The following is a 25,467-nucleotide window of genomic DNA, read 5'->3' as shown; positions in this document are numbered from 1 at the left end:
AAAACAATCAATCAACAATACAACTTACTATAGGTAGGATTCATTGAGGGTGATGTCTTTTCCATTCACAACTAGTCCCCTTACTCAAACTCTCACAGACCATTTGGTTTTTTAGTGATCATAATACTAAATGACAACTCATAAATCCTATTAATTAAATTCTTATGATTATTTCACAACACTTCCAAAACTTTTCTTTAGGAGCCATACCCGTCATTATAATGTCGTGCACACCACAACATTATGTTAGGGATTATCAAATTAAATTCATGGATCTAAGTATTATTTAAACTAGAATAAAGGTTCCAAGTGAAAAGTAAAACAAATTGCTAATCAAGAGAGAATAAAAATATTTAGAAAAAATGGTTATATTATTTTGATAAAAAAAAAATCGAATTTTAAGTGAATTTAATATTATGGTGCATTTGTTTCCTGGAAAATGGTTTCCGGAAAACCACTTTCCAAACTTTCCTGTGTTTATTTATTATTAGGGAAGTTGATTAACGAAAAATACTTCCCGGTCAACAGAAAACAGTTTCCAGTCAAAGGAAAATTTGGCTTGGTTTTTAGAAAAGTGTTTTCCTTTTATTTTGGACGAAAAACACTTTCCAGAAGTTGTAAAAAATTTAGAAATGTCCAACTTATTTTCTATTACCCTATCAAACATCGAAAATAATTCACTTTCCCGAAATTCACTTTCCGAAAGAAAACTACTTTCCAACAAACAAACGGGTAATAAAGCTTATGACATAGATTTTATTTTCCTATTTTTGGAGCATGCTTTGTATTTCACTTCAAGGAAGGCACCACATCAAATTTTATGCTCATGTATGAAGATTACAAATCAAATTAAAACTAGATTGCATGTTTAGTTTTCTTTGCAACAGTCTGAGTGAAATAGAAATTATCAAAAATGAATATACAAGTATAAGACAACCAAGAGGTGTCCCGAAAGAAATTTTATGCTAGGAACATTGACGGAGAAAAGCATCTCACCCAAGCAAAAGATAAAAAAGAGATCAGATGGGAATGAGATCTCATCTTGCAAGTTCTGCACTTATTCTTTATTTCTTTTTCATCAATCACAATTTTATAATGAAAACAAGAACAAAAAAGCGTGAGACCTCTTTTTTTAAGCCAAATGATTAAGCAATGGAACCGAGAGAAACAAGAATTGAACCAACTACCATCTATCATTAAAGAAGATTAAACTACAAACTAGAGAATGATGCGGTTCTTTAATCTACGCAAGTTAAAGAAGATTAAATTACAGACTAGAGAATTATGCGGTTCTTTAATCAACATTTATGAATTCATTAACAAAAACCAAGCACCTTTCAATATAGATTGTTTGAGCACCTGTTCGATGTCAATTATTGTCATCTAATTATTGACCATTTTAATTAGAATTTTGCATGATTTAAAAAACTAATTTCATACTCTTGTATTTATCAAAATAAAATGTATTCATAAAATTATTTAAACTTAGATATAAAAAAATAAATGATATTAAATGCTATAAAAATAAAATAAATTCTAAAGCGGAAGCAGAAATGACATGAAAGCTGGAAGGTAGCTAGACTGGTCAACCAACCACAGGTATGATCATGAAAGTCGGATAGAAATACTCAAAAACCGAGCAATTTCCCTTAATCTATCTACACTATCCAGAGGCATTGTCTTGCTCAAGGATCAGGAATTGACCTAATAACTCAGGCAGATTTACATTTACCAAAGAGGAAGGAAAAAAATGGGGGAAACATTGCAAGGACTCCATAAATTATGTCCTAAAATCTTGGCTGGAGACAAGCATTTTACTTTGATTGAAAACTATTATCACAAGTAGAAAATCAAGCAAGGAGTCGATGCTTGGTTACTTGAATGTCGTATCAAAGCCCCAGCCAGTTTCCCACTCTGCTATAAATCTTTCTTTATCCCTATACTCGTGGGGATTCCGTAACATACTGGTGATGCTCCAATGAGGAAAGGGAGGGTGCAAGCTTCACGAGCCTGACCCATGAATGCTCCAATCTTTGGTCTGTGGTCGCAAGAATTTATTACAACACCACCATCAAATGTTCCGGCAGCTTTTGTTTTCGGAACTTTTTTCTTTGCCTTACCTTTACCAGCCTTTATGTTCATTGCCTCAAATTCTTTGGCTACTAAATTGCATTGATCGCATCCTAAGGAAACACTAGATCTTTCCTTTAACCAAGCATCAAGCATAGCCTTCCCAAATCTATCTATGTCTTTGTCTGTCACTTCCCAAAGATTAGCTACAATGACAGGAGAACCAGCAAGTAGATACGATAGTGCAGTACCTTGGGGGGCATAACACCCATTTAACGATAACGAACCACTACTGCATCCCATTAGAAGAGTAGCCGCACAATTTTCCAGTTTCTGAATCTCTTGCTGGGAAATGTATTGTGCGCCTACACCAGACACAGTCACAGAATCAACACCATTGCAATGTAACTATTTTATTTATGCACAACAGAAAACACGATGTAGCATATTTAACATGCATACCACTTCCATGGCCGAAATATATAAAGAGGTCATGATTTTTCAAGGCAGAGGACAATTCTTCAGAAGTGGGAGCAGATCCAGCCTTCCCCTGAAAGGATTTCAATGAATATTATTTGGAGAAAGAATTCGAAAAAAAAAAAAAAAGAGTGCAAAGAATTTCCACCAATTTGGTTTTCCAATATTACCAGAGACTTCTGCACATATATTATCAAGTATGCAATTTGCTTTTCATGGCAAGAAGAAATTACCTCCAAATTTTGATCTATAAACCAGTTCTCAAACTCCACTTGCGTGCTGCTAAGATCACCACCAGGATTCAGCAAATAAAATGCATCCAAGGGATCTATCAAAGGGAAGGCAGTAGTGATCTTCTCAACTTGCTCCTGTTGGCGGCAGCTTCTATCAAGTGTGAAGCAGATGCTGCCAACAGATGGCATTCGATAAACCTCCTGGTTTCTTAGTATCGGAATGTTCTCCCATGGAAGCATCTGCATATAACAACCAGTCTAACAAGTTATAAATGAAACAAAAGAGCACAAAAGAAAGAAAAACAAATTAATCAAATCCACTCCAAAGGGATGCAGTCAAAGTTCTAAAGGAGACAATTGTCAGTATAAATGGATTTGCAGATAAAGATATATATAACCAATATCAGAACATTCAAATTATCACTCAAATCAACTATCTAGCAAATACTATCAAACTTAAAGTGACCTGGATGACAGTTCCACTTATGAAGCATGACAGGAAAATATCTGAAGACCCATTGCCCTAAAGGCTGGGTTACAAGTCAGCCAGCTATCAGGTTTGTCAGTTCAGCTTTGAAGTCAACTTGATTAGTCATTGTTGAATAATAGGAGATAAACGGCTTTGAGGTGTTCACGAATCAATACTACAAATAGTTTACCTTCAATACCTTTTCTTTCCGATTAATTTTTTATTTAGAAAAGATGAGAACTATCAGTATTCTTTTGCAAAATATTGTGTACTGATTTATCAGCAGGATGACATAACAATATAATGAAATGTATTTTTCATCTAGACTGTGGCCTTCAATAGAGTCGTTTCCATCATCTATTATACTTCACATTAGTTGTAACTTCACAAAACATATCATAGAGAAACCTTTCAGATTTCTAATCGTAAACCTAATGGACAAGGTATCCAGTCTCAATTATATACAGAAGAAACAATCCACCCCATCATTCATTTTTAAAGCTAACCCTTCCTGTTTGCATGCTTGCATTTAAGTTTACAAAGAACTCAACAATCATATGGCCAATTACCATCACAGTTATAAAGATGGAAAAATTGACAAGGTAGTCAAGTTCAATCTCATAATGATAGGGGAAGGGAAGGGAAGGGAAAAACCAACAAAGACCTACCTGCACCTCATAGTCAAGCACCAAAATTACCGGTTCTCTAATTGTGGACTCTTCTTCTTGAAGCTCATTCACAGCATCATATACCAATTGGACAGCAAGGTCAGACAGTTTCTTGGCCCCTTCAGACACTTCAGAAAATATCTCACACCTTTTCTCTTCTGAATATCCAGCTTGAGCAATGAAGCAACCCTTTTTAAGAGACATTAATGACGAAATACAAGCTTCTTCATTGAAAGAATGTCCTGCACCTTGAAGAATAACCTTAAGAAAGCTTTCATTTGTATTGATTTTGCATTTGGATTTCAAATCATGCACCAGCTTCTTCATTATAGAATCCAGGCGTGAGTAGTTGAACCAATCTCCTAAAAGAACACACCTCCAAGGGCCTAGCCATGAATCTTCAATTTTCCTGGTTCATAAAGGCATCATATTCAGTTAGAACCAAGATAAAATATTGAGTAATTTTAAGAAACAATTCCAAAGCTGTTATATAGATGTACATATGGATAAGTGGCATATCTGCCAGAGTTCATCAACAGCCACTAATAAGAGCTTAATGCTAAAGCTAACTTAATTGAGCCAAACAGGAAATTCTAACAGGCACCAGAAAAAAATCCAAGAAACTTTGAAGATTCCTACTAGAGTCCTAAAACTAAATTGGTGTCAATAAAGCATCTAAACATTTTACCTTATGTCAAAGTAAGTCAGCAGTGGACTTTGTTGAAAGAATATTACATGGCTCTTAAATGCTCAAGTCATAACCCAACATGGAAAATTAGTGAAGATTAATTTGATATACAATTGTTACATGGAATATTCAACTAAGGGCATTTGTTTTGCAAAAAAACACCTAATAGAAAAGTGAATGATGGATTTTCACGTGCTTGTTTTTCATAAATAATTCACAAGAGAACTAGTCAATGCACAGTATTTTACAATCAACCTCCCACCAAAAATCACCAGTGCTATCAGTAGAAGATGGCAGCACTCTAATAGCAAAAATCCCAACCAAAAAACAGTCTGTTTCCTGATCAAACAGTTAGACTTTGAAGCTTCAAGATGGCCACACACAAGCCTGAAGTAAACTTGTTCTTTCCATTTGTCAATACTTCAGAAGATTTATGGGATTGATTTCTGGAATTTCAAGATGGTTTATTTATGAATCTGTGTTCTATCAAGATATGGAAATCTTACTGGTTGCAGGAATTATGTCATTTTTTTTCAGTGGCCTTTATAATTTTCAGGTTTTGAAGGGTGAAATTGGTTTTTGGTAAGAGACTAAGGCTGAGATTATTGTCCTTGAATTTGCAGTTTCACATCTTATTTTACTTCTTTTTTTCTGTGGCAACAATGAGGCAAATTACTTTCTCATTAAATTACGCACGTCAACATAATAATGAGTTACAATGTGAGCCTTCAACATCTTTTCTAACAGGCAACAACTTGCGGACTTGAGAAAAAATTTAAAATTCTAGAATATTTAACTGACCATGTGGATTTGATAAAAATCTAAAATGCTTCAATATTTGATAAACCTAACAAAAACGTTTTAAGACTTGATCAAGAAGTATACAAAGTTTTAGGACTAGTTATGCTGTTATCCCTAATCTGACTATGTTTGAGTCATGAAACTGACACAAACAATTTAAAAATGCAATAGAAACTACCTCAGTAATTTGCCAAGTCGATGATCAAGCTCTTTTCTCTTCGTCCACCATAAATTTCTATTCTCTTTTGTGTCTTCCAGGGGAAATTTTGATGAAGATAAGTAATTCTCCTCCAATATAAATCTAAATGTTGGAGCCACATCATCAACCACTGTCGAACCCCAGGGACAATGCCAGTGTTTATCTAAGTTGTTGCTCACAAGAAACTCTCCAGTGCAAGACATAGCACAATCATCATCTGAAGTTTCTGACAAATTGTTGCAAATTATTCAGTACTATCTGTGTGTGAAAATCATGAATTCCAGCTATCCAGACATATGTTAATCAGTGTACCTTCTAAAACTTTATTCACAGGCAGAAGCATCATAATAGGTTGACTCTTAAACTTTAAGCGTGACAACAACATCCATGCACTAATACATGAAGGATATTGCAGTAGATCTTTTAATAAATTTGCGCAAGGTCCTCCGATTAAACTTATGCAAATGACGGTTGTGCAAGGAAGGCCTGAATAAAATTCTGTCACAAATTGTTCCAAATCTTGAAAAGACTCGGGAGCAAGCCTGCAGCATGAACAAAAGGTATCTGAGAATGTGTTTGGAACCATGGAAAGCTTTAGTATGCAAAAGACAGCAGAAACCTTGGTAAGTTGCATGTTTCTGCTCCTTCCCAAGCTGAAGCAGTCACACATGAGCCCTGAAGAAAGAATTATTAAATTATGAAAAAGCATGAGGTATTAATATGCCAATCATGTGCACAATCAACACGAAGGTTGAGATACTTGAGAAAAGGCACAGGTTAATAATTTCTAGGTCTGCATTTTGACACCATCAACCGGTAACCTACAGAATATATATATATATATATATATATATATATATATATATATATATATATATATATGAGCCAGAAGAAGCTTGCTGATCACAAAGCATATATTTCCTGAAAAGAACCAAGCTCTCAAAAAACAAGACAGCTCAGACTATTAAAATTAAGCAGTTTAGAGTTGCAGCTTTAGATCTTTAGAATTACTTTTACGCTAATACAAGTTTACTGAAACAGACAACATTCATCATGGTGAAAAGTAGGCCCATGATTAGGATTAGTTTTAACCATCACCAACATTAAAACCTAACACTCCATCACCCTGCAATCATGGACTCAAACAGAACAAAACAAAGTGCTTCCCAAGTTTTTTCCCTCTTAAATAAAAAAAGGAACAGACTTGGACTCAAACAAAGAGCTTGCATGTATTCATATGCAAATCTAAAACAGGATATTTCCACGCATATGTGAAGATATATGAATTACACAAAAGAGGTTTAATTAATCATGTACCTCCCAATAAACATGGAAACATAAATGGAGCCAGCATTGAGAAAACACACCATACCACAGAGAATGCGTTGCTTCCTATTCTTAATTGTTTGAGTTCTTTCATGCTTTGAACAAAGCAAATCATTGATATAGATTGCAACAAATTACGATTGAAATCAAAACAGGAATTGTTTCCATACAAACTTAAACAAGTTTCAGAGTTTTTATTGGAACTCTCTAAACTAAAGTATGGAGAGACCAATGACATCTCAAATTGATTGGCACATAAACCATGAAAAAGTAAGGTAAACAAAAAAAATAAAAATAAAACATAAAACATAAACTTCTTCAAGAAGCTACTCATCAAATAAAGCATGCAGGTCTACCTGATCATCGGCAAAGTTCTGTGCTTTATGCTTCAGAGTTGTATTTGAGAGGAACTGACAGTTAAGGTTATTTCCAAGTGAAGCTTGATGAAAAAATGAAGCCCAATGACTTTCTGAGAGAACTTTGCTATAATTTGACAACGAAAATGTCTTGCTAGAAGAAGAAAGTACAAATATAGCTGAAAGTAATCTGGAAACCTGTTGAAGTATGATTGCAAGTCAAAAACCAATTCAAGATGGCATAAAAGGAAACACAAGTAAAGCCAGAGCTGCAAGCAACAAGTGAAATTAAGATAAAAGGAAAGGCAAACTCGGATTATAATGATCAGACATGCCAAGTCCATTAAAAAACCAGAATTCTGATCAAAAGTGATTGATATAACCTCTGCATTGCTTTCATCTATTAGTGTAAAAGAATGCTCTCCTTCAAATCCAAGATAATGTTCAGATTTGATTGCAATAAGATTAAGTGCATTATCATCTAAGAGCATAAAACCAACCACAGTAAGCTTAGTGCCCTGTAGAAATTAGAAAAACTTCAATATACTACTAATGAAAATCAACTGCAGAGATCCTTTTAGGTCCACTAGAAGAGCCCAATGATTGAATAGAAATATTTAATGGGATTTTATAGCCAGTGGGATTTGGTGATGTTTCGCTTCAATAGCATAGCAGCTCCAACTTTCATTACATGACAATCACAGCCACTGCACTAGAAACATCATTTTTATCTTTCTTTGAGTAGTAAATGTTGTATATGCTGTGAAAGTTTTGCAGTCTTAAATTTTTAGGTTTGTGTAAAAGTTATCTGTATTTTTTTATAAATTACAGCTGCAACGACGAGAACAATTCATAACACAATCAATGGCCCAATGACACCACAACTGCAAGCATGAATGCAAACCATGATTGCAAAAAGAAATCCCACATCTTAAACCAAATTCATGGTGTACAAACCCAGAGAAAGGATTTGTTTAGCTCAAACCATCCACATATTCCCAAAAATTCTTCATGCAACATTCCAATACATGACCGGAAATGAGATGATAGGAAACTCATCTACAAAATTAGCATCCTGGAGTGCGTGATAGTCAATCCACCAACAAAGAATATATAACCCAGAACACACAAAAAAAAAAAACCTCGATGGAGTCACATCATATAACTAAACATGCATTTGATTAAACTTAGTTCATGGTAAAATATTGTTGTAACCTCTGCAAACTTATGTCAGCAAAATTGGTCTAGAAAATCCACACTACCATCCATATTCAGAATAATCAATTACAAGGAAAACAAATGCTTATAACAGGTCCTGTTGTCTTGGATTCCCCTAGTATGATAATAGTCCACGTACTTCCAATAAAAAAGATCAGACTTTTTCATAAATATCATACCTACAGAAAGGAGATCGTTAGGCATTGTTGTTTTATTCATGCTTAATGAAACAGAGAAACTTTTGTTACATTAGAAAGTCTCCTTGTCTTCAGTCAGAATGAAAACAGAAGCTGCACTGGCATTAGGAGTGTTCATTCCACACAAGAAAACAATCTCATTGGTTCCCTTTGGTCTATTTTGTAGTCATCACTTTATATGGCTCTGTTTGGCATTTCAAAACCTCAAGAAAATTGATTCCATTTCCCTTACGACTTTCAGAAGCCTAGAAAACCCAAACCCCCAAACTCGATAGAATGAAAAATATGCCCGTCATCCCAAATAAGGAGCCACTAACATTACAAATTAAATTTTAATTTATATATGTTTCATTCAAATCAAATAGCTTTTAGTCTTTTATGAGTTGAGCATAACATAATGTCTTTTTAATTGAAATAAATATATTGAAATTTGATTCTTAACATTTATGGACCACCTATTTTGTGGCTGAGGAAGTAATTTTATTCTATTATCCTGTCCTCATATATTAAAAGGATTTTCGCAGTTTTTGTTTTTGAACAATCAGGATTGCAGAACAATAAGGCTTGCACTACTAAATTGGTCAGCTAAGTCCTTTAACAATCATTTTTTGGGCAAATGCTGCCCCATATGTCAGCCTCTTTTTGATTTAACTATTAGTCAATGGGTCAACCTTTGATCAAGACCAAAACCCCCTGTAAAATGTATTTTGAGATCATTTTTTAACAGATGCTAACAGAGAATCCAGCTTGCTTCCAAAAAAAATCAAGATTTTTTGAGGTCGAAAAGCTTCTTTTTTTTTCCTGAACACTAAATTGACAAAAATTAAAAATAGGCTAGAAGGGTTCCAAAATGTCTGCATGTGGTTTCCAAAGCTAATCTATTTTAAGCTTGGTTTGGTGAGGCATTACATATTGGACCATGCAAACATTTTGTGAACATTTAAAATTTTAAAGGAGCCTTCCAGCATAAACAACCCTAATTGAGTAGTAAATTTAACCTCACCTGGACTGAAGTTTTTGATTTCACTAAACAGTACCAACAATATTCGCTCTATTCAATTAGCTTAGCTCTCTATTAATTTTGTTTCAGTTAGCATCAGAAATTCTTAAACTGATCTTGAATTGTTCAGTTCAAAATTATCATCCCAAACAAACAAAGACAACCCATGAAACTTCCTGTGAGGAGTTGAGCCATCAAATACAAAAACAGGGCTTAGCCCAACTCCAACTAATCAATTAAAGGTAGAAGAGTAACTGGAAGTCCGACATATAGGACCACAGCACAATATCTGAAGGCCTTATACCTTAAACAAGTTAAACATTTTTCCAAGCAAAGAACCAAAAAAACCTCTACCAAGTCATCACACATATATTATAAAGACAATACTAAAACCAAGGGATAAAAAAAGAAAAAAAAAGCAACAAAACCAATCGAAATTAATGAGACTAGTGAATAGAAATGGTTAATGATGTGAAGGAAAAAAAACAAAAAACAGATTGACCTTCTGAAGAACTGCAGGAACCTGCCGGCAGAGTACAAATGCTAGCATCAACCAAGACACTATTTTTGATACTTGAACATGGTATAGATCACAGCAGATAGTCCTGGAGCATAATATATCAAGACAAAAGTAAGTCAATTAGTTAAAAAGCCCACTTATAACACCAAGCTATAAAACTGATTACTAAGTAGGCTAGGATTTTAGTCTAGATTACAAAACAAGATGAAAAGCTAATGAAAAAAATATCTCTTCCCCTGGGAGTCATTTAATCATTGAGAAACATGCAAAATGGAAGTATCCATTAAAACAAATACCCATTATCCTTTGAGGAGTAGCTCTTCAGAGAGCACCAAGATATGTCGTAAAGTACTGCTGCACGCTCTATACTGAATACATCCCCTGGCAACTCTTTCCCGACTAGATCAAGCAAGAAAGTGAATGGAATACGAGCATGAGTGAACGGGTTTCGGCTGACTAGGACAGAGATGCTTTGTGAAATAATTTCATGTGCTTCATGAAATCTGCCTTGAATTTCCAGGCATTTTCCTGAAATTAAACAACATAGATAATATTGGATGGATCTAAAAATTAAGAGTGAAGAAAGAATGAATGAAGTTCCATATATATCCAGGTCATTGTTAGTCCTTATATTAGCTGGGAAAACTGTGTGCATATTTACATGTATAATGTGTGCTACTATCAGCATGGATGAACAAAAATACACTGTGAGGAAAAAGTTTCATAACCTTTCCCGGTCTACTGTTTAGACAAAAATGCCACGTTAAAGTCTTTGCATCATTTTTCTTGCTATAAAAACTTCTAAAGAAATCTCGTATCTACTGTATCACTATGGCTACACTAAATTACTTCATAGAATAATCTAATGACATTAAAAATGTATGTGTACACTCACAAATAAATAAAAACATGTCCCGTTGACAAAAAAATAAAACTCTATACATGAATTCACCCACACAAATATTGAAGCATGTGTGATATTTGATATGTTTGTGTACAATAAAATAATCAGAACACATGTAGTGTTGTGCGAAATATTCATATACAAGGGTATTCCTCTAATTTCAAAGTTGCTCAAAATTATCTAGATCTAAGTTTTTTTTTCTCTTAGTTTTAACTAAAAAGTCCTAAAATATGTTTGGTTACGAAAGAGAGGTTTGAACTCAAGACCTATTGGGGAACAGGAGGGACATTGGTGCCTGATGAGCTACAGTTCATTGGCAAGAAGTCCATAATTAAGTAGGTTTAGGTAGGAAAAGTATTTTCTTATTCAAGAGTCGAAGTCCTTGTAGGATTAGAAAACTAACTATGAAGGAAAAGTAGTATTTCCCTACATCTTTCTACAATTTCCAGAAAACAGACTTCTATATTCTAACCATCAAACATCTACATTGAACTACTAAACATCCAAACCTTCATACCCAATCAATCCTATATAACTATTATAACTAAAACACGTAAAATCCCTATTCTAAACACTGTTCATAGCTCCTAAAAAACAGCACCAGAACATCCCTTATGCGTTCCTGCATTACCTGCATGCAAGAGTCAATATATGTCATTTAATCATTAGGTTTTAATACTCTCAGTACCACAACAAATGCCCATCCACTCATATATCCCGAATAAGTTGTCCTTGTTTTTCTGTTGAAGGATCAATTCTCAACTCTTCTGCATCACTCTTTAAGTGATCATTGAGCGGACCAAAATAATCCACTGAAATTAGACTATCTTAAACTGATAATTCAGATATGACACCAGGAATTATCATAACTTATAATTTATGATTTCTTGTGCGTGCAACAATGACCAAACTAAGAAATAATACTCAGTTCCCACTAACCAATGCCAGATAGTAGCCTTATTGATAGCCGCCTACGAGCAAACTCCCATTTCAGATATATGAAATTGCTCAACAATCCAGATTCCTTAACTTCCCTCGCAAGGCAAAACCAACACTTCTTTCCATTGCAAATGCAAATGATTTCACACCCCAAATCAACCATGCAACTTTTTCTTCCAGAGAGCCACTGCCTCTGACCATTAGGATCAACTATATCGCATGTTTTGTTTCCTTTCAATTGATTTAAAGGGCCGACTTGTACCTCAGCAGAACTGTCTACTTTCTGATTCTGAAAAGAATGATATCTGGAACGAGTTAATCTAGTATTGTGCTCCGTTACAGAAGATTGCTCCTTTAGCAAACATTTTGTTGCCTTTTTAGTCTTTCTACACTTTTGACTTTCCATCTTCAATTTAGGCCCCACCTGACAAGTAGGGAAACAGACAGAAGCTCCCTCAATTTCTTCCACATCTTTGGAATAGCTAACAGAGTTTTTCCATTCAGGATGACCTAGTCTGTCTAGGGCTGATCTGTACAAACTTTCAGCAAGAGATAGTCTCTCTATACTCCTTGTTGTATTAAAGAGACTATGGGATAAATCACCAAGTCGTTGATCAATTGTGGCTTCAAGCATCAATCCACACTTTAAACAAGAAAAATCTGCACAGCCATGTACCAAAACGTGTTTGGCATTTCGAAGTTCCTTTTCTGACAGATCCCAAGACCCCTTGTTGCAGTACAGTTTACCTGATGTTTTAACAGATATAGTAAGAGGATAGACAAAACAATTTATTACGTAACACAGAAATTAATACAGGGAAACAGGTAGCATGATCTTAATTAATTCATACCTAAAACAGAGGAAAAGGCAACTATAAATAGCGGCAAGCATTGGGAGCGGGAGATGTCTTTACCCCACCGTAAAAAAATTTCAGCCTCAATTCCATTTCCAATTAATTCATGGATAGTTCCAACCTGCAAGGGATCCAAAGAAAATCAATAAACTCTATGCAAAGAAGAGAATCAGCCTTAAATTTCTAGGTCAGAAAGGTGTTGGTCAAAGAAGGGGTGACCTGGAGAGTGCTTTCAAGGTAACACTGAAGTATTTTCCATGGGCTAAGATAACAGGCATCCATGTCCTGTGGAAGGGTATCGAATGACCAAACTTCACAAGCAACTGATTTTTGCATTCTTACATCAGAAAGACCATATGTATTCTTCTGCATATCACTGCCAGCTCCAGTGCAGTTTTCTGATTGCTTCTCAACAGTATACATAAATTTCTCTTTAAAGAGTTTAGTACGCAACCGGTGAGCTTCTTTAGCATATGAAAGTGCCTACAAACATGAGATAAAAATAGTCAAAATTAAAATCATATGAGCAGCAGGAGGCATTAAAACATCAAGATTAACTACTAACCGTTATGGAACCAATATAAGGGTGCAGTGCACAAAATTACTATCTCAAAACAAGCACAAAAAGAAGCAATGCCATATTTACAAAGTATACGACAGTATAACTAGTGAACTGGAGCATAAGTTGAAACAAAGTTATTTGCAAAGCTTTAACAAAAATAAACACAGGCTTGCAGATAGAGTATAAGAGTGGTTTTGTTCCGGTGGAGAGAGAAGAGGGGAAATTATAACTTACCAAAATCGAGATATCATTGAGAAAAAAAGTAATTTCTAAGCATCTTACAGGAATAAGCCAGTGAACTAGGTGGGACAGCAGAATATGATTCGTTTTTGGAATTACAGGATGGCTTTTCAACTTTGAAGAGCCTCATAGATAAACTTCTCCCAAACCATTAGAAAATGGAAGAAAAAAGTGGGACTTTCTAGAAATACATACGTACAGGCTAAGGAATCTCTATAGCTTATTGATTTGTTCATATTAAAAAATCAAAATATAATCAAATATGGTCAATCTCTGTTGCTATTTGCAAATGCTTACCAATTATCTTAACTACTATCATGATTCCATTTGGATGCCTGACCATTTTTCTCTAATAATCCTTTACAACATAAACATTCAAATTTCAAAGTACAGAAAGAAAAGAGAAGAAAAGAAAGATAACAATGAAACAATTTCAGGCTAGAAATAACACAAGTGTATGTGGATAACAGCTAACATGCCTTACATTACCAAAACAAAATAGCCAAACTGAGACAAACATGAGAAGCTACTTTTGAGACATGTTTTATAAAAGCTGAATAAACTTACTTAGGCCACAAAACAGTGGGCATTTGCTTTAGTAACAAGTGACTCAAAACAGATTGACAGCTTAAATAAGGAACAAAGTGGAAAATGCAACTGAAACAATAGGACAAGTGTAGGGCACCAGAAAAGGCAGATGGTATAAGAACAAAAGTACTTTAATTGCAATGGAAAAAACAGAATTAAGATGAATTAATAGGGGCATGTAATCTTCAAAGGACCAAAATTTGATTATAAACATTACATTAGAACAATCACTGCTATTCCTGACAACCCATGTGTCCACGAGGTTTGAGTTTGGTGCTTTACATCTCTCACATGGAGATCTAATGTGTGCTCAAATTCAAAACAATTAAATGTGCATTGTGATAGCAGCTATATCCAAAAAAAGCAATATCCAGAAGTGCTCCAGGATTCACATAAAGTTGGTCTAATATGCTGAACAAGTGCTTTAAGGGCACAATTCCATTTCAGTGTTGTTTTGAAATTTACAAACAACAAAATCTGCCATTTAGCTTATAGCCAGACTAAAAGTTTTGGGCAGACAGATTCAAGAATTATTCAATAATCCACTTTCATCATGCAACATATGAATCAAACTATTTATTGGTGAAGAGTTTACAATTCCCTCCTGAACGATGGTCATCATTCTTTTGTAAGACCCACTCAAAGCACTTACTGAATCACCTTTGCAATTGCAATATCTAATATGCTTCACTTACACCTCTGATGCCCTTCTTTGTCAATGTTGCTAATGTCTACATAAAACTATGGTAATGGTATGGTTGCATATACATTTTGCATTCCGAGCGTGCTTCTCCCATACTTAATCCAGATATGACTTACTATTTTGCACACTCCAATCAACAGTCTACACTAATTTTTCACCTACAATGCTGGTCTAAAACAAGAGATATATTCTTGTTTCACGAAGATATCATGAATTCCCACAAAACAATTTAATTGAGATCCTATACTAGGACAAAGTGAAATCAGAAATAGTAGGCCATTCTGGTATGTAGTTATTCAATACAAAGTCATCCAAATTAGGCGTGCTGTTTTGCACAGAATAGAATCAAAAAAGTGAAATCAAGGTCTCAGAAAATCAAGAAACAAGATTTCCAGAGACTGCTCCCTTACCTCAAACAAACGCCCATTTGCAAGAAGTCTTTCACACAAATCATAGTAAAGATGTCCAGCAATGAAAAAAGAATAGCTTGTGGCAGGAACCTATGAGAAGAATAATAGAAAACTATTAACAGTTTTGTGTCACAACAGATTATGAAATTAATGAAAGAGGCAACTTAGGTCCTAGGGGAAATCTTACACTCGAAATGAGTTTAAAGGCAGCTTCTTTAACATCATCAACAGTGATATCAGACTTGTAAGGTTTCTGATTGTCAGGGTCGCAATGAAAGTTTGTAAATAGATATGAAAAGTTATGTTGGAACCCAACTAATAAAGGTGGGGACCCCTTTAGACAATGAATCCAGGAATCAATAGACCTGAATTGTTCTCCAGAAAAACCTGGTGAGGTCATTATCAAAGCATCATTTACAGGTGAAACACAAAGAGCATGGGTAAGCCTTCTACTCTCCCACAAAATGGATAAGCACATCTCCAGTTGGACATTCTTCCATTCAAACAATCTAATCATCAACTTATATATGTCATTGTGAAATTCCATAGAACCCTGAATACAAAGAACAGATAAAGCAATGATGCTATGAGCTGAAAAGTAAAGAATGATAAAAGAAAACGATAAGATTATAAAAATACCTTCATTGCTAACAAATCAACTATATTATATAGAAACAAAAGTGCACTGTCAGGCGACATGATACCCTCATCGTACGCAATGCCATAATCTGGGATTGGAATGCTTAACCAAAGATCTAAGGCAGCTTTGATATCTTGAAAGACTTGCTGATTGTAAGGAAAACCAAGCAAACATTTAGTAACAATAGAAAGCTTCATTAGCAATTGTGTATATGCATACTAACACAGATGGTCCTTAAAGCATTTAGTGAAATCAGGGAACTAGCCTTTTGTGATTAACACCTTTGAGTTTGGTTCCACTTCCTGGGTACATAGTGCACGTAGGCAATATGTCACGGCTAAATGATGACAGGCAGGAGTTCCATGGCTACATGATTCATCATTCTGTTCAAGCGAGTATGTAAGTAAATCATTGTACAGAGCAAAGAGCATCTACTGAACCTTTAATCATGAAGAAGAGGTAAGAAGTTTATCAAAAAAACAAAAACCAAAGAGAAGGTAAGAGCAAGAAACATGCACTGAGGCCAAAAAACTCACAATTACAGAGATTGCTTCTGACAAGCATTGTATACAGTCCTCCAAACCTTCAGAACCACAGGACCTCAGTGCCCGTCCTTTTCTGATCAAAACTCTTGATTTCTGCAAATGACTATCTGTGACATATACATCTTTCAAGAGGATATCTATAACTTCCATTTGCATTCTTTGACAAAATTCAGGATGCACAGCATACATTTCTTCGTAAGCAAGAAGCTCCTGAAAATGTTAGGGACAAAGAAAAGGAAGAGAAAAAGGCCAATGGTGAGAAGTAAAAAAGACTTAATCCACAATCAAAAAATGCAAAAGGAATGGACTGATAACATCTGTCATAAGGGAAACATGAAAAATGCTCAGACCTGCTGTAAAATTTTACCAATTGTCCTCTTTGACACTCTCATAGACGATGATAGCAAACAGTACAAGGTTGGAGCATCATCATCCACAATCATGTTCTTATTATTCTCACATTGCATCTGGAAATTAAACTATATTTAGACAGCCAAAAAACAAAAAGAAAAAACATACTGAAGACAATTGGAATCTTGCAGATGCTACCTTCACCCATTGTTTCACCAAAGGCACAGGACCTGACAGCCTTCTGAACAAATCTTCAGCAACAGACCAATTTTCAAGACTGTTTACAATGATCTTTTTCACCCTAAGACTGCCAGATTTATGGAGAACATCCAAAAGAAAAACTGTTTGGTTGCATGCCTCAGTGACAAAATCCAGAATAGCATCTTCTGAAAGATCACCAACAAACCCTTCAGACTTTTGCATAGACATCTCAGATAGAAGTTTGACACATTTCCATGATGCTCTGCAACATAATTTCAATGGCTTCAAAGCCTGCAAAGATGAATGATCAATAAAAGAAGGCTTTAAAAAAAGGTAATAAAACATGGATCTTGATGCAAGAGAATTAAGGGTACAAGAACATATTCTCCAGGTGATACCAAAGGAATAGTAATCAACATGCACATCTATGCATATATGAAGTTAACTCCATGACCTGCTTTCCATGTATCCAGGTGATCATATGTCTACACTCAAAACACTCCTTTAATGATTTAATCCATCAAATAACAGTCCACGTCTCTTCTCATTATACCACTCCCACCGTAATTGTTACCTTGGGTATACCACAGTTGCCTAGAACACAGTATATTACAGTATATACTGGTTCATGGAACGTGTAAGCCACAGGGAAAGCCATTTAGATTAGTTGTGGTATGTAAGGGGCAGTCTTATTGATTAGGGGTGCCCCTTAAAAATTATTTTGGTTAAACATTAGGAGGTAAATTCCAAAAGAAGCACGGCATGTTTTTCACATTAATTAAGAAAAGTGTTTCTAAGCCATTTAACAAAAGCATGTTTCTTCTCCTTTTGTTTCTTTATCTCACACCTTTCACCACGCACAAAACCTAAATTATATATTGGATTGTCAATTTTGGCAATCCAGCCATGCATAGCTGTAATCTCAGAATGCAAAACGTAACCAATTCAAGATGCATGGTCCCATTTCAAGGTTCCTAAGAGGTCAAGTGACACCAGTAACTTCAACCACTTTCTTTACACCAAAAATGTGTCAGCAAAACACAGGGCACACTTTCAAACAGCAGCATGTAGTCCTTTATAAGGTACATTTATGTATTACCTTCACAAATGTCTTTTAAACTCTAAAAGAAGCACTATAAATAAGTGGTAGCATTGCATTAAAGCAAATATGATGAAATGACTGCATCCTCAATGCACTTCTTAACCATTGGATTTTCAATGAAATTCAAATTTGGCACCATTATTTAAGCAAAATTCTTGCAAAAAGACAAATAACACCATGCAAAAAAAAGGAAATGAAAGCGGAATTGGCTTTTTATAATTTAAAATTTTTTTGTTTATTAGCCAGATATGATATCAAGTTAATGCCAATATGTTTTCCAAGTTAGAAATCACATCCATAAGAAATTACCTCATTCACTTGTTTATTTCTATACAAAAGTAAGCCAACACTGTATAGGGAAGCAGATATATATTTCAACCCCTGAGGTTGGATCCATTCGCTAGCAATGATCTGCTTAATTAGATGAACACTCTTCTGTAATAAGAAAGGGGAAACCCATCAGCAAAATCAAACTTTGAAAAAGCAACATGTTGTCCTTCATTTATATAGGATCAATAGTTCATTATTAAGTGAATGGCAATCACTTTGGATTTTTTAATTTTACAAGAAAGAGAGAACCTGCAACTTGTGTTTTGTTCTGCTGGATAGAATGAAAGTAGCAACAGATACAGTAAGAATCATCTTGTTCTCATCAAAACCAGCTGCCTCCCTCTTAGATTTGTTTCTGCACCCATGTATTAGAATTATTCAGAGAATGCTAGATAATATTGGTAGCTAAAGATGTCAGTCAAAGTTCCATCCATGGATAGTTTTAAATAGTAAAGGAACCAAATGATGTAGAGGAAAGGAGAACGGGAGGAGAAGGAGAAGAAAAGAAAAGGGGAAAAACAAAGAAATTAATTACAGAGGACCTAACTTTGATCTACCAATTATACTTTCAAGCTAGCCTCAAATCTAAAATTTAACTTCTAATTGCATCTAGTATATCCTTGACATCTAACAGGATCTCCAATAAGGCCTTTCTTTAACGTACATGGGGAGACAGCATATATTATGCACTAGAAATGTTAAAATTTGAAAATGGGGAGTCATGTGTAGCAACATGCTGGCTCCTCATCTATTAAATTTAAAAGATATCACTAAAAGAAGGTCCTGATGCGCATTTTGTTATATATGATGGATACAATAAATGCAACTAGAAGTATAGGAACAGATTCAAACTCGCTATAAGGACAGATTGCTTGATATTCTTCAATTCTCAAAAGTCTTTTTTTTCAATACTCAAAATCACAGCTATCTCAAATAAATCAACACTCGTGTAGCACGAAAACCTAAGTGGTATAAACTAAAAAGGAAATAGAATGAGAAAACATAATATCCCTTGGTAAAAATTAATCCTAAAATAAGTTTAATTGGTTAGTTGTGCATCTTATAGAGGTTAAAACAATTCTAATACACCTCCAACTGTTTTTTCTACTTCAGTGTTTTTTCTACTTCACTCAAGATAGGATCCTCCAACATGGCACTATCCTCCTGGTTTCAAACCGATTATCGACAGACACAAGCAACAAGTACTGTTACTCCAAGAAAAAAAAACAAATATTTAATCAAACACAATACCCTTTGTGAGATTCTAAATGAAATGGAAAAGATGAACTCACTTGCTAGAGGATGCAAATATTACTCTTGTTATTTATAGAAAAGAAGATGCAGAAAATTATACATAATTACCTGTGAAAATATAAAACAATGTCACTGAACTGATGAAATGCTTCTTGGATACTACACAGCATCATAGAAAGAGAAGCAACATCATTTTCGAAAATTATCTGTTTGTTCTGAGAGATCACACGTTCAGAAAGCGGCTTACAGAGGAACTTCAGTACATTTAAGTAAGCTAGTAGATAAACCTCTCTACTTTTTTGTGTGCAATTTAATAAGGTTCCATGGTGAGAATCTAAATGTATATCAGAAGCAAGATCTTGGTAGTCAATCCCACATAACACACAGTTCTCTTCGCAATTATCATAAAAGTAGCTTCGTAAGGAACCAAGTACGGGTGCTAAATTGCAAAGTGTAACTCCATCAAGAATACCAACTGCATGCTCATCTTTTGCACCTTTGGATGGCATAACATCACCAATCATGGACTTAGCATTATGATCAATGAAGGACAATCCAATGGCATAAAGTCTGATAATCATTTCCAATGGTGTCATAACCTGCCAAGCATGTTAAATTTCAAAGCATATACAAGTACATCCACATAATGATGTGATTGCTGCACAAAGTACGATAGACGGGAGCCTATAACTAAATCAAATACCTGACAGAAAGCGCCAGCTAAATCATTTAGGCATTCTGCAAAAGTACTACAAGAAATTGTGGTTGCAGCATGACATTTACTGGCACAATAAGCGACAAGTTCAACTAATTCTGTTCCCCAAATTTCCACTTCAACCTGCCAAAAAAAAAGTTGAAAATAATATCATCACTCCAGACAGAGCTTAAATACAGAAATTAAGTAAAATCTAGGAGTGTAACTTGAACTGAGTAGTTTGAGTTAAACTCAAACTCGACTGTGTTTGTGGCTTGGTCCTACTCGTACAGAGTAGATTTCAAGCCAATCTTGAGCAACTTTTAAGCTCATTCAGAAAATGAGTCGATCACAAGCTATTTGTAGATCAACTCACTTTGTTCATGAGCATAAAGGCAATTGAATATTTTTTGTCATATTCATCGTGGCATGTATAAAGCTAAAAGCCAATCACTCCCTTATCTTTAACCATTGATGAAGCATGTGTTCAGTGCAATGGAACCAAGTTCCCTTAATCCTGATGTATATCCAGCATTGACTTCATATTCTACAGCAGATAAACAAGCACATTCAAACCACTATAGATTCATTGTTCACTAATTACTCGTGGTAGTCCAATTCTTTTCCTTGATGCATTAAAACTCCACTTTTGTGTTTTATTCTTCTTTAGCAGATCCAACACTTCCACTTCCTCCTCCCCAAGATTGTAAGTTAAGTTTATCACTTGCCACTGCTTTCATGCAGTTAACAAAATGGTTTGTTATTTCTTAAAAGAATATGTTTTTTCAAGGAAAAAGAAAATGTTTTCTTTAAAGACAAAATCTCTCCTCTCAGATTTATTGAGGGGTATAGCTAACAAAACGAAGCAAGAAATTCCTCCACACAGATTGAATGGAAGGAGAGGAGGGAAGTACTTGGTGCAATTAATACGTGTTTTTTAATTAGGATCTTGAAACATTGATAGATGTTGCATTTAATTTAGACTTAGCAAGGTTTACTTGATTAATTAGATTTTAATGGATAAATGTTAATTTTGTCAATCTTCATTACTAATAATTCCTTTTTTTATTTCTTATTGTTTTTTTTCACAAACTAATTTTCTGGTAAAGGTCCTGAGTGTTCTTTTTTAAAAGGCAAGGTCACAAAATCATGAGTTAAGATACTTGATGGAATATATTCACTTTTGTGTATGTCAATACATGCCACGCAAAAAAGTACAAGTCTCCTTTTACATTTGCAGACTTAAATATGCTATTCAATTCAAACTTAGTAGGACTAATAATGAACTGGAATCCAATCTAAAGCTCCTGCCTGGACTAAGCAGCCAAGCTCGATAAATGCTTGACAAGCTGAGCTTGAGCATTTAGCTAAAAGAATAGCTCAAGGCAAAACAATATATGTTTAGCAGTTAAATTTTCGATCCAAGGTTGATCAGCGTTGTATTCAGCTCAGCACATCTCATTTTCACCCTTAGTAATATCCTAAATAATCCACTTGCAAACTAACTTCCAACTATCATGAAATGAAAAGGTATTGTTCATTATGATGTACATTTTAACTTCAAGAACTATCAGGATTCCAGATTTGGATAGTAATTTCAAATTTACTCAAAGATACACAGACAAGAAATATATCTTGTGGAATTATTTTCAAGAAAAGTAATTAGAAATACATAGCAAATCATACTCGTCATTCACCAAGGAGAAGAGCAAGTAAAGTCAAATAATAGCCTAGCTCAAAGTTTCATATCCATATATTCAATGATTGGTACTATCGTGACTGCTTATCCTTGACAAAAACAAATATTAAATTTATCTTGTGACAAAGTTCTAAATAGATAACCTACAGAACAGGCCACCCAACATATCTTTCATATGAAATGAACTAAACAAGTTGCAAGAGAGCATTTCTATCCTGGCATAAAAACTGCATAATCCGACTGAAAAGAGCAAAAGGCAGAAACAATAACTAGGACCAGATAATGAATCAATCTGCACCTCTAATAAAATGCAACTCTCTAAGTAGAGTAAATCAAGGCGTTTGCCAATTTCATGGACTTTCTGCTACAATAAAAATTAAATAGGAAACACTTCTGTAAAAGTGTTCGAAGGTAGCATGCGCCTTAACAGTTAACAAACAAAATGCCAGTGATCAGTTAGGTAATGTAAATGATATATGTGTTCAAATTACCTTGCATTTTTGGGCAAGTGAGTCCAAAACACACATCAGTATGTCAAATTTGACTGAATATCTATCAACTTGAAGGAAGAAAACAGAGCAGATATGACGAGCAAACTGCAAACCAGAAACCAATTAGAGAAACGCATAAATCTCCCAGCAATCCATGTGGCCATAAATCAACCATAGATTACTAGATTACCTTGTAAATTTGATCCTTCATAGACGACTCTGCATACTCATTTAAAGTTGCTGTACAGAAAGCACACACAGTACCTCCATCAAAAATCATTAGCTCCCCTGCGAGAAACTGGGTACACTTCCGTAGGTAGGTCACGAGCATCCTATGTAACTTCTCATGTGAATTGGCATCTAACACCCTAAAACATTCATTCAGATATATACTAGTCAGCAATACGGACCCAGTGAACATCAGCAACATTTTCCTTCAAACAAAAGGTGAATTGCACATCCACTAATTCAACCAGCATCGACAATAAGTTAAATTCAATCAAGATTAATTAAGCTTTAAGAAAATTAAAAACTCAAACACACCTGAACCAGGGTTTAACCTCATGTACCATTCCAATAACCCTTTTATAATCCTCATCATTCTTACTCTGCCCTAACGCCACGCACTTCAAAATAGCCACCGCAACCTCCACAACCATCTTCGCAAAATCCAAATCCCCATCCTCAAGCAAAACAGGCAAATATTCCCCTAATTTCTTCTTCCTATTATTTTTCGACTTCGGTCCCGAATCCAAACCCCTAAGCCTCTCCAGAACCCGAAACCCTTCATTCTCACCCTCCCTGTACAATCCCCAAGCATCCAAACAACATGCCAGCCTCAACCTCTGCCTATACACCGCGTAGGGCTTACCGGCCAACTGCGAAGCCACCGATTCCAAGCAATCCAAACAGAGCCGGTAAGCATCGAACATTTCGATGACGAGTTCGGGGATTCCGCCATCGTCTTGCTTGAAGGAGGGTGAGTTGAGGAGATCGGAGAGGCGTTTGGGTAGAATGGAAAGGCAGCGGTTTACGAATGGAAGGAACTTCTTGGCGAGAGATCGGGTTAGGGTTAGGGTTTGGTTTTGATTTAGGGGCTTTTTGGAGAGATCGGTGAATGGGAGAAGGTAATTCGAGAACGGAGAATAGATTGGTGTGGAAATGGATGGAGATTCGAGTTTGGAGATTAGAGCAGAAGATTCCTCCACAGACGCCGCCATTGCTGTGAGCGAGAGAGAGGGTGAGCGAGAGATTGTGCTTTGATGTGTTCGTTTTCAAGGGCGGGAGTTTAGCCAGTTTTAAATTTTTGAATACGTAAAGAAAGAAATGGACTGGAGTGAACTACTCCACCGAATAAGAGGGTAGATGTAAATTCATGAAACTATCATATATATATATATATATATATATATATATTAAAGCAAAGAAAACAAACCTCTTCGCGAGGGACTGCAAAAAAAGAGAATGCGTAGATATTATAAAAAAAAAATACTATAAACTCTCTAGAAAATAAGCAAAAAATCTTACATTATTTAATCAAACAACACCTAAAAAGAGAAAAAAATCATGAAGGTTGTTAAAAAAAGCACCTGCTGATATAATAATAATAAAAAAAAAAAAGAATATGCTCTTACGTGAAAATTAAAAAATCAATGGTATATAATAAAAAAAATCAAACTATTTTTTAACCAATTTATTTTAACTGGCCTGGCCTTGTTGTAAAATACAGAAAAAACAATTTAAGAAAAAGAAGAACAAAAGAGGTCGCCCTTTAAAAGAGATTTTTTTTTATTTTTTACGTGGGGTGTCCCGGTCAGCTTACGCGCACCTCGACTAATCCTTACGTGCCCTAAAGTTAATGACCAGGTAAACCTTCAGTGACCATCAATATTAGCAACCACATGACTCAAACATAAGATTATAGAAAGGAGTAAATCTCTTAGTCTCAAACTTTTATCATTGGGCTACCTAGATTTTACATGTATGACTAGGCGCACAGGATGACGATCCTTTAGTCCCTCGAATATCGGTACAAAGGTATTTTATAATTAAAATTTTATTTTTTAACTTGTTTTTTATTCAAAAATATCTAAAAGTCATACTAAAAATCTTAATAAATTTATTTATAATTTCAAATAATCTAAAATCAATAAAAAAAAATCAAAAGTAACATGAATTCAAAAGACTTCTCGGTCCAAATCTACTATCTTGATAAGATAAAGCTAAATAATATTTTAGTGAAACTTGTCTTTTTGAATGGAATTTGTTAACATAAATATTAAATATTTTCGTGACAAAAACTTAGTGTCAATAATGAATTTTTTTTCTCAACTGAAATGCTAAAATGCGATGACTCTTTCTTATCTCTTAAATAAAAGGATTGAAAAGTAAATAAAATAAAGTTTTGAATTTTTTAAAATCAAAGGGACCATAATTATGTGAGTTGAAAACTAGGAGGATCAAAATTAACTATGCATGCCAAATTTGGAAATGCCACATAGTTTTCTTGTGTTTTTCACCATGGTTATCTGATTTTAAATATTTTCGTTTCTCAACAAATTAGAAACAATCAACCATCAATTTAGCTATAAAAAGATTCAATTACAGAGAAAAAAAGTTTAATAACCAAAATATTAAAAAAATCACTATTAAAATTCACAATATTCCGTTAGTTTGTTCACAATGTAATTTAGCACCGTGAAACTCAATTTTTTTATAAACCGTTTAGAAATGCAGTG

At 34.7% G+C, this 25,467-nt stretch overlaps 1 protein-coding gene across 2 annotated transcripts; it reads right to left on the bottom strand.

Moving 5' to 3' along the window:
* Positions 1-1,492: 1,492 nt before the first annotated feature.
* Positions 1,493-24,068, bottom strand: LOC7478128 (separase). 2 transcript variants are annotated; one of them, XM_024598219.2, is made up of 27 exons: positions 23,273-24,068; positions 22,920-23,097; positions 22,730-22,834; positions 20,549-20,683; positions 19,954-20,444; positions 18,841-18,946; positions 18,571-18,696; positions 17,157-17,450; positions 16,958-17,074; positions 16,599-16,817; positions 16,344-16,445; positions 16,062-16,208; positions 15,610-15,975; positions 15,423-15,512; positions 13,139-13,402; positions 12,917-13,040; positions 12,066-12,812; positions 10,519-10,750; positions 10,205-10,307; positions 7,288-7,485; positions 6,225-6,280; positions 5,918-6,147; positions 5,585-5,822; positions 3,918-4,326; positions 2,781-3,020; positions 2,533-2,620; positions 1,493-2,435 (listed from the first exon to the last, which is right to left on the bottom strand). In XM_024598219.2, the coding sequence occupies exons 1-27, from the start codon at positions 23,947-23,949 to the stop codon at positions 1,918-1,920; spliced, it is 6,600 nt and encodes a 2,199-aa protein (XP_024453987.2). In that variant the 5' UTR covers positions 23,950-24,068; the 3' UTR covers positions 1,493-1,917. The 2 variants fall into 2 exon arrangements, with proteins under 2 accessions (XP_024453987.2, XP_002303173.4); XM_002303137.4 differs by having other exon boundaries at positions 5,585-5,831; positions 23,273-24,067.
* Between the last annotated feature and the right edge of the window lie 1,399 nt (positions 24,069-25,467).

This window comes from Populus trichocarpa, chromosome 3 (assembly GCF_000002775.5).
Source record: "Populus trichocarpa isolate Nisqually-1 chromosome 3, P.trichocarpa_v4.1, whole genome shotgun sequence".
Taxonomy (NCBI): domain Eukaryota; kingdom Viridiplantae; phylum Streptophyta; class Magnoliopsida; order Malpighiales; family Salicaceae; genus Populus; species Populus trichocarpa.
This window is presented reverse-complemented; position numbering and strand designations above follow the sequence as displayed.